This window comes from Pongo abelii, chromosome 23 (assembly GCF_028885655.2).
Source record: "Pongo abelii isolate AG06213 chromosome 23, NHGRI_mPonAbe1-v2.0_pri, whole genome shotgun sequence".
NCBI classification, from domain to species: Eukaryota; Metazoa; Chordata; class Mammalia; order Primates; family Hominidae; genus Pongo; species Pongo abelii.
Genome location: NC_085929.1, coordinates 29,572,179 through 29,581,830, shown reverse-complemented (window position 1 = coordinate 29,581,830; position 9,652 = coordinate 29,572,179). Strand labels below are relative to the sequence as shown.

The 9,652-nt window shown below is 61.3% G+C and overlaps 1 protein-coding gene across 1 annotated transcript; it reads left to right on the top strand.

The window, feature by feature from the left end:
- Nucleotides 1-425: 425 nt before the first annotated feature.
- On the top strand, nucleotides 426-8,739 carry SUSD2 (sushi domain containing 2). Its single transcript, XM_063722976.1, is given in 15 exon segments — nucleotides 426-514; nucleotides 1,973-2,183; nucleotides 2,420-2,571; nucleotides 3,068-3,235; nucleotides 3,701-3,873; nucleotides 4,337-4,400; nucleotides 4,403-4,539; nucleotides 4,730-4,815; nucleotides 4,905-5,173; nucleotides 5,259-5,402; nucleotides 5,496-5,654; nucleotides 6,575-6,820; nucleotides 6,942-7,214; nucleotides 7,346-7,522; nucleotides 7,612-8,739. Coding segments are annotated over 15 exon segments (2,442 nt in total). The 5' UTR covers nucleotides 426-438; the 3' UTR covers nucleotides 7,719-8,739.
- Nucleotides 8,740-9,652: the final 913 nt, after the last annotated feature.

The window sequence follows — 9,652 nt, the reverse complement described above, 5'->3', positions numbered from 1 at the left end:
AATCCAGCCTGGAGCTAAAACAGCCCTGCCTTATTCACCCTGAGCATCCCATCCTCTGCTTCAGCCCCGCCCGGCACGCCCTGCATACAAGGCGGGGCTGGGACCCGGGGTCTGAGCTTCGGCCTCTGGACATCCGGCTCATCGCCTGCCAAAGGTCCTGCAGCTGGAGGCTCCGGCCTCCTCACCCTCCCACAGGGTCCCAGGGCCGACCCAGGCCTGCGGGCCAGGAATGTGCTAACGGGGCAACTTGGGCCTTGCTGGTCCACGAAGGCACCTGTGGACTTTGAGAGGGGACCGGGTGGGGAGGGGCGGGGAGGGGAGGGGCGGGGCGGTGCCGCAGAGTGCAGAGCAGGCGGGGCCAGGCCAGCAGGGAGTGAGCTTGTCTGGCCGCTTTGCCTCGGAGCCACTGCACTGCTGGCTGCAGACACAGGCTGCACCATGAAGTCAGCCCTCCTGCCCTGGGCCCTGCTGCTGCTGGTGACAGCCCCCGGCCCGGGCCCCGGACCCACAGCAGGTATGCCTCCCTGCCCTTCTGTGCCCCCATCTGTCTGTGCATCTGTCTGCAGCCAGGCCTGGGCCGACGTCCCTCTGGGCTCAGCCTCTGTCCATCTGTCAGGCCATCTGTGGCTGTGCTGGGGTGACGGGAAGAAATTCTGAGGGTCCATGTGGAGGGGCAGCCCATGGGGATGGGAAGTCTGAGCCGGGCCCACCCTAAACCCGCTGATAGCTAGGAGGGAGGCGGGGGAGACCAGCAGAGGCCTCAGCCTGTGTCCCCAGCCCTGACAGGGCGGGATCCCGGACGGGAAGCCAGGATTGTGGGTCCTCATCAGGATGGGGCTGAATCCAGGAAAGTCTAGGGAAAGCCCCGAACTCCAGAACCAGGACACTGGCCCCAGGCCGCCCCCGGCCCCGCACCCCATTTCCCATCCGCCCTCCTGCAACTTATCTCACTTGCAAGCATCTCTCGGCCTCCTCCCCCGACCCCTGTGCGCCACCACATCCTTGGCCAATACATATTTATTGTTGCTCTTAAGGGCCAGGCACTGCACTTGGTGAAGTGGGGCCAGCGGGGTGGCTCAGGCCCAGGCCTGGCCCTCGTCTGGCCTCTTTTGATGGGGGATGGGGAAGGGCCAGGGAAGTGCGATTCCGGCCTGGGTGCACGCACCCGCCCCAGTCCCTCCCTGCAACCCTTCCTTCATGCCAGTCCCTGGAAATATGGCCTTGCCGCCGGTCTTATGGCCCATAGGAGAAGCTCTGGGCCCAGCACCCACAGCCCCTCGCGGTGTGCATCCCACTTCCCTTTCCCCACTGCTGGGACCCCTGCTTGAAATGTCCCTCCTCTCCCCAGAAAGGAGGGGAACAGCCCTGGCCTTCTGCCCTGAGGGCGGAGCTGTCTTTGGGGTCTCAATTGCAGCCCCTGGGAGAGTGAGAAGGGTCAAGTTCAGACCCTGCACCATTCCCTACCAGGCCTCGAATGAGATTCTTGGCAGCCATATCACCCACCCCAGTCCAGGCAAGCAAGAGGGGTTCTTCTGCAGGCTTCAGGGCCCCCAGAAGGCGTGCTGTTCACAGACACCCTGGGGAGCCAAGAGAGGTCGAGGGCTCCAGCTACCATGGCCCTCTGAGGACCCCCGCCTGTGGGATAGAGGACTTGGTGGCTGAAGGGCAGTCGTGCCCAGGGGCTTCTCCTGACCCTGCAGGGCTGAGCGGATGCAGCCTTTTGCCTCTTCTCGCTGCATTCTAGCCCGTCAGTCAGGGCAACGGCCAGATGGTCTGTGCTAAGATTCATTCCATCCCCACGGGCCCTGTGGCTTTCTACCGTGTCCACGTGGTGGCCTGTGCAGTTCCCGGCCAGCGTTCTCCTGGGGATGCTGCTGTGTAATGGGCTGTGGGAGAAACAGAGACAGGCCCTGCACGTGGGGCAGCCAGTCCAGCACCCGCCGGGCCAGGCCCTCAGCATCCTCTCCTCCAGATGCCCAAGAGAGCTGCTCCATGCGCTGTGGCACCCTGGACGGGCCGTGTTCCTGCCACCCGACGTGCTCCGGCCTTGGCACCTGCTGCTTGGATTTCCGGGACTTCTGCCTGGAGATCTTGCCCTACTCAGGCTCCATGATGGGCGGCAAGGACTTTGTGGTGCGGCACTTCAAGATGTCCAGCCCCACAGACGCCAGTGTTATCTGCAGGTTGGGAGGCCCGGGAGGCCCAGGAGGCCGGGCACTGGGGCCCCACACCCCCATCCCTGCGCATGCTGAGGGCTCAGACCCACTGACTGGCTGAGTAGAGCCCCTCGGACCCAGGACAGGCAGGAGGGCACAGGGACAGCTGGCTGGATGGGTTCCCCAGGGAGGTTGGGGGCCCAGACCGTCGAGAGGCTCAGCCTGCAATAACCCAGCCCCTCCTACCACCATCGCGCCCACAGGTTTAAGGACAGCATCCAGACCCTCGGCCATGTGGACTCCTCCGGGCAAGTGCACTGTGTGTCACCTCTGCTCTATGAGAGCGGCCGCATCCCCTTCACCATCTCATTGGACAACGGCCACTCCTTCCCTCGCGCGGGCACCTGGCTGGCTGGTGAGCCCTCAGCCCTCCTCCCTGCCCACAGCCTGCCCCCACCGGGACTTTCCAGGCGCTAATCTATGGACACGGAGACTTGGCCCGTCCGTGCCCTGCCACTCTGGCTGAACAAGTCCCTTGGGAGGCCTGCCCGCCTGCGAGAGTTCCTTCAGCTCCTCTCCACTCCCTGGCATCCAGACAGCGATACCAGCCCAGAATGAGTGGGAGCTGCAGGGGTCCCTAGAGAGGTGGGCCAGTGCCTATCCACTGAGCTCCGCCACGCCAGGGCAGGGGAGAAGCCAGGTGGAGGCTAGAGGCGTGGGCAGTGGAGGGAGGGCAGGCCTCTGCTCCTCTGGCCTCAGCGTCCTTTTCTGCTGTGAGGGCCGGAGAGACCATCACCCAGCTGCTGCCATGCATTGGCCCTGGAGGCTCCCACAGCCCTTGAAGCCTCAGGGCCTCCTCCCTGCACCCCCTGGGCCCAGGCGCTCACTCACCCCTCACCTCCCCTGCCCAGTGCACCCCAACAAAGTGTCGATGAAGGAGAAGAGCGAGTTGGTGAACGAGACGCGTTGGCAATACTACGGCACTGCCAACACCTCGGGCAACCTCAGCCTGACCTGGCATGTCAAGTCGCTGCCCACGCAGACCGTCACCATCGAGCTGTGGGGCTACGAGGAGACAGGTGGGGCCAGCTGAGGGCTGGGGTGGCATCCAGAGCTTTGGGCCGCCAGAGGTGGGAGAAAGGGAGTCCCAGCTGTGGGGGGGCAGGAGGGGAGCTTCCAGGTGGGGCTGAGGAGGGAAGGGAATTCTAGGCGGAGATTGGGGATTCGGATGGAGGGAAGGGCAGGCCAGGGGGGTCAGGCAGGTGGGAGGGGGCAGCTGCATGGGGCCTGGCTCCTGGGGAGGAGGCTCATGAGGAACCCCTGCACGGCTGGCATGGCCCTGGGCCCGGCTTCCAGCAGGGACAGGGATCCTGGAGTGTGGCAGGAGGTGGTGGTCACCCAAGCCAGGGTCCCTGCTAGAACAGACCCTCCTAAGGGGACCGCCTGGTGGTCCATCCACACATGTGTCAGGCTGCTGTAGGTGCCAAGGCCTGGGGCCAGGCCTTGAAGAAGCCCCAGGGCTAACCAGGCCTCCTCTCCCTCAGGAATGCCCTACTCACAGGAGTGGACTGCAAAGTGGTCGCACCTGTACCCCTTGGCCACACACATCCCTAACTGCGGCTCTTTCACCTTCACCCCAAAACCTGCTCTTTCCAGCTACCAGAGATGGCGAGTGGGTGCACTTCAGATCATCCACAGCAAAAATTACGCGGGGCAGGCTGGTTACGGTGGCTCACGCCTGTAATCCCAGCACTTTGGGAGGCCGAGGCGGGTGGATTATCTGAGGTCAGGAGTTCCAGACCAGCCTGGCCAACATGGTGAAACCCCGTCTCTACTAAAAATACAAAAATTAGCCGGACCTGGTGGCACACCCCTGTAATCCCAGCTATTCGGGAGGCTGAGGCAGGAGAATTGCTTGAACCTGAGAGGCAGAGGTTGCAGTGAGCTGAGATCATGCCTCTGCACTCCAGCCTGGCTGACAGAGCAAGACTCTGTCTCAAAAAAAAAAAAAAAATTACGCGGGACAGAAGCAAGAAGGCGTGGAGGCGCAGGTGATGGGTGGAGGGCCGGGCCACCTGAGGCCCATCGTGCTTGCCTGGGCAGCCCAGGCCGGGGGTGGGGAGAGTGGGTCGACCATGGGATGGTGTGGCCTGGCCCAGCTCCAGCATCACTGCCTCCACAGGGATGTGCAGGCGCTCTGGACCAATGACCACGCGCTGGCCTGGAACCTGAGCGATGACTTCCGAGGGGCCCTGTGGCCTGGGCACCAACTCAGTGCCAGGCCTGGGAGGAGCTGGAGGAGCAGCTGCCCAACTTCCTGGAGGAGCTGCCGGACTGCCCCTGCACCCTGACCCAGGCCCGGGCTGACTCCGGCCGCTTCTCCGTGAGCTTCCCATCAGGGCCCAGGAGAGGGGATGAGGGGGTAGCCTCCCTACTGAGGACAGCACCAGGGGAGGCAGACAGAGGTGTCCTGGAGGGTGGGGCTGGGGTCTCAGGGCCCCTGCGGGGTTGGCCTCAGGGAGGGGATGACAGAACCCGAGGCCACTGGGTGACGGCCACCTGCTGCTCTGCAGATGGACTACGGCTGTGACATGGAGCAGGGCAGCGTGTGCACCTACCACCCCGGGGCCGTGCACTGTGTGCGCTCTGTGCAGGCCAGGTGAGCCCCCAGGCCGGGGCCGGGGTGGGGATTGGGGGCGGGGGTGGGCTCCCAACAGTGGCCTGGCCCTGACCCACTGGCTCCCGCAGCCCCCGGTATGGCTCAGGTCAGCAGTGCTGCTACACAGCGGACGGGACACAGCTCCTGACGGCTGACTTCAGCGGCGGCAGCACTCCCGACCGTGGCCATGACTGGGGCGCACCCCCGTTCCGCACGCCACCCCGAGTGCCCGGCCTGTCCCACTGGCTCTACGATGTCCTCAGCTTCTATTACTGCTGCCTCTGGGCACCCGACTGCCCTGCTACATGGCAACGGCGGCCCTCCAGTGACTGCCTCAACTACTGGCCCCCGCGACTGGGTGGGTGCCATCCTGTGCCCCAGACCCTGGGAAAGATTGAGCTGGGCTGGGGTGTACCCCACGTGACCCTCCACTCTCACCCCAGCCTCCGCCTTTGGAGACCCACACTTTGTGACCTTCGACGGCATCAACTTCACATTCAATGGGCGCAGAGAGTACGTGCTGCTGGAGGCAGCACTGACCGACCTGAGGGTGCAGGCATGGGCCAAGCCCAGGACGATGTCCAATGGTGAGGCCAGGGCTACAGGCCGCTCTGGGTGGCATGGGGTAGATCCAAGGTGGGAGGCTGGAGCAAGTGGCTCCTGTTCCGCTCCCACCATAGGCACAGAGACCCGCGGCACTGGGCTGACCGCAGTGGCTGTGCAGGAGGGCAACTCAGATGTGGTGGAGGTCAGGCTGGCCAACAGGACCAGAGGTCTGGAGGTGCTGCTGAACCAGGAGGTGCTGAGCTTCGCTGAGCAGAGCTGGATGGACCTGAAGGGTGAGTAGTACAGCCACGTAAGGCTGCGGGCTGCCCTCACCTCCTCCCCATTTCTGCGTGAAGGCTGAGGGGAAGCCCTGGGCCTTCATGCCTCTCCCAGCCCTGGCTAGTCCCTGGTGGTGTCTGGGACTCAGATGCAAAGACAGAGGCCACTCTGGGCTCAGAGGGCTCCGGCATGGCACAGCACAGCTGGGTGGGTGAATCCATCCCCTGCAAACAGCTGTCCTAGGCCAGAAATTGCTGAGGCCCAGCCAGAGGTCCGATCTCAGGCCTTCACACCCACCGAGGTGCCCACATCATACCAACCTGGTCAAAAGCCAAGAGGCCGGGACGGTGGGACATGTCCTCCCTACGGAGGATCCCGGGAGCCATCTGGAGGGAACTCACCCTGGTAACGTTCACCGCTGGCCTGCACAGAACCACTCCTGTGCTCCTGTCACTCCCTCAGTCCTCAAAAGCCACTGCAAGGTCGCCAGCCCTGCATGGTTAAGGATGCCCCTGGCAAGTGGTAGCTCCTGCATCCGAACCCCTTGCCTCAGGGAACTGAGTGAATGAAATGGTTCCTGGTTGGGATGGGTGGGGACCTGGGAGGGGCCTGTCAGTACTGTGTTCAGGGACCCTCGGGATGTGTCCAGGCAGGTGTGGCTGCTGCAGCCAAGGCCAGAGGGACCCACAGGTGCATCTCAACATGGGGGGTTCACTGCAGGGGCTGCACCTCAGGTGCCGCTGGGGGTTCCACCGCAAGCATGGCAGGGGTGGCAGAGGGTCATGGTCAGCAGAATTGGCCCTGGGAACGCCCTCCCTTCCCCTGCAGGTGCCCTCACCCACAGCCCCTGGGTGCTGACCACCCTGTCCTGGGCCTGCAGGAGGGGACACGATGCCCACAGCGGGTGACCCTGACCCGTCCCCCTTGTGCCCAGGAATGTTCCTGTCGGTGGCTGCCGGGGACAGGGTCTCCATCATGCTGGTATCAGGGGCTGGCCTGGATGTCAGCGTGCAGGGCCCGTTCCTGAGTGTGTCCGTCCTGCTGCCTGAGAATTTCCTCACCCACACCCACAGCCTCCTCGGGACACTGAACAACGACCCCACTGACGACTTCACCCTGCGCCTGGGCACCCTGCCCCTGGGCACCAGTCCCCAGGAGCTGTTCCTGTTTGGGGCCGACTGTGAGTGACTGTGGAGTATATGGGGCAGATGAGGTGGGGGACTGGGGGAAACACGGCATGAGCAGGGCTTGGGGACGAAGGGGAGCCATGCCCAGCCAGGCCCCGGTCATGTATCTTCCAGGGGCCGTGCACAATGCATCCTCCCTGCTCACCTACGACTCCTGGTTCCTGGTCCACAACTTCCTGTACCAACCCAAGCATGACCCCACCTTCGAACCCCTCTTCCCTGGTGAGACCATCCTCAACCCCAGCCAGGCACAAGAGGCAGCCAAACTATGTGGGGACGATCATTTCTGCAACTTTGATGTGGCAGCCACCGGGAGCCTGAGCACGGGCAATGCCACTCGGGTGGCCCACCAGCTGCACCAGCGACGCATGTGGAGCCTGCAGCCAGGTGAGGGCGGGCAGGTAGGGGCGGGCAGGGGGAGATGGGCACCTTGTCCTGGGACAGGACCTCCTGGGGTGGCCAGATGTGTGCATGCATGGCAGCTCAGGCCTGTTGTCTGCACTCTGCCCCCATCCCAGTGGTGTCCTGTGGCTGGCTGGCCCCACCTCCCAACGGACAAAAGGAGGGCAACAGGTACCTGGCGGGTTCCACCATCTATTTCCACTGTGACAATGGCTACAGCCTGGCCGGGGCAGAGACCAGCACCTGCCAGGCTGACGGCACCTGGTCCTCACCCACCCCGAAGTGCCAGCCAGGTGAGGACACCCTGCTCATACACCTGCCTGCACCTGTCCCCACTCACCACCCCAGAGGGCCCCCTCACTGACACTCGCTCCCTCACCAGGACGCAGCTACGCGGTGCTGTTGGGCATCATCTTTGGGGGCCTCGCGGTGGTGGCGGCGGTTGCACTCGTCTATGTGCTGCTGAGCCGCAGGAAGGGCAACATGTGAGACCCCCCAGCCCCTCTCCCGAGACCCCGAGGCAGCCGGTGGGACTGCCGAGCCTACTTCTAACTGCCCAGCCTGGAAACAGGAACCTAAAAGTATTAATGATGGAGATAGGAGAGGGCTGGGGCCCTGCTCATTTTGTCCGGAGCTTAACTCACTTGAGGTAAAAATTTGTGGCTGGCAGAGAGGTTGGTAAATGAGGGAGAAACTGCAAAAGGAGAGTCACTGATTATAGGAACCCCAAATTCTAAATATAACTGAGGACAAAGCCCTGGGTGCCCCTGCACTCTGTGTGTGTGGGAAGACTGTATGGAGGCCAGCTTCCAACTCACTTGGTCAAATGAGGAAACTCTGGGAAAAACAGAAGCCTCTATAGTCAGCACTGCTTGGGGAGGAGAGTGGCTGTAGGTGCTCTAGGAGGCGGAACTTCATTCCCCAGGCCTGGGCACTGGAGGAGGGCGGCCTGTGTGCTGTGCTGGACAGTGATGTTCAGCTTCTCCCCAAGTGGGAGCCAGGAGCTGCTGAGGAAGGGTGATATGGAACAAAAGAGAGAACCTGGGTCTGAGGCGTGTGGTGGTTTTAACGGATCTGGGTTTCTAATGAGACAGCCCCGGTGCTGATGTGACAAAATCACACTGTTGTGTCCAGTGTTGTGTCTTCCAGGGCAGGAGATGGTGGTTTCTGTCCTGGGGACTGAGCCCTGCAGGAGGCTGGACTAGCACGGAGAGATGCAGAGATCCGTGAGCACAGGGCAGGGTCCACCCTGGGGTGGCAGAGCTGGGAGGGAGGCCTGCAGGGGCCTCAGGGGCCTGTGCTTGGGTCATGTGTGAGGACAGTGAGGAAGAGGGGACCCAGGCAGGATGGGGACACCCATAACCCTCCTCCTGAGGACCCAAAGAGAAGGCAGAGCTGCCTCAAATCTTTCCATATGATAATTAACTTTGTGTGTCAAATTAGGTAGGCCCCAGAACCTAGTCATGTGCTCAAACAGAATTCTAGATGTGTCTGTGAAAGTATTTTTTAAGATGGGATTCACATTTAAAGCAGTAGACTTTGATTAGCGTTCATCTGTTTTTTGCTTGTTTTTTTGTTTTTGTTTTTGTTTTTGTTTTAAGACAGGGTCTTGCTCTGTTACTCAGGCTGGAGTGTGGTGGTGCAATCATGGCTCACTGCAGCCTCAGCCTCCTAGGCTCCAACAATCCACCCACTCCACCTCCTGAATAGCTGGGACTACAGGTGTACAGCACCACATGTGGCTAATTATTTTATTTTATTTTTTGTAGAGACTGGATTTTGCCATGTTGCCGTCAAATTCATGTTGGTCTCAAATTCCTGAGCTCAAGTGACCCACCCACCTCAGCCTCCCAAATTGCTGGAATTACGGGTGTGAGGCACTGCACCTGGCCAAGTTCATCATTTATAATGTGAGTCATGTCCTTTACCCAATCAGTTAACAGCCTTGATAGAAATAAGATAAAGACTGAGCTATCTGTTACCTCTGAGATGACAATAAGAAACACATCACCCAGGTGGAGATGACAGAGAGCTTGCTTGGGTGAGAGCCCTGTCAGATCCATGTCACCCCAGGTCCATGTTATAGGTGACAGACAGCACAGCTTTAGCCCGGCAATGCCCAGCCCCAGGCCTGCTGCACCCACACTCTGCCCATCAGCCCCAGAGCAGTGTGTCCTGCACCGGTCTGTGCCTCTTCGCAACTGCAGCTGTGCTCCTTGGCTCACCTTCTCTGGTTCCTCTAACTTTCAACCAGCGTCCTTCACCTCCACTTCCTCAGATACAAGCAGGCCATTTGGATCCAGAAAAGGATTCTTTCAGGACTTAAGTTTTACCTTGATTTTTTTTACACTTTTCAAACTAAGCTTAGCTTGACCCAAATCAACATCTTTCAACCTTCACCAAAGTCTCCATTGAGATATATT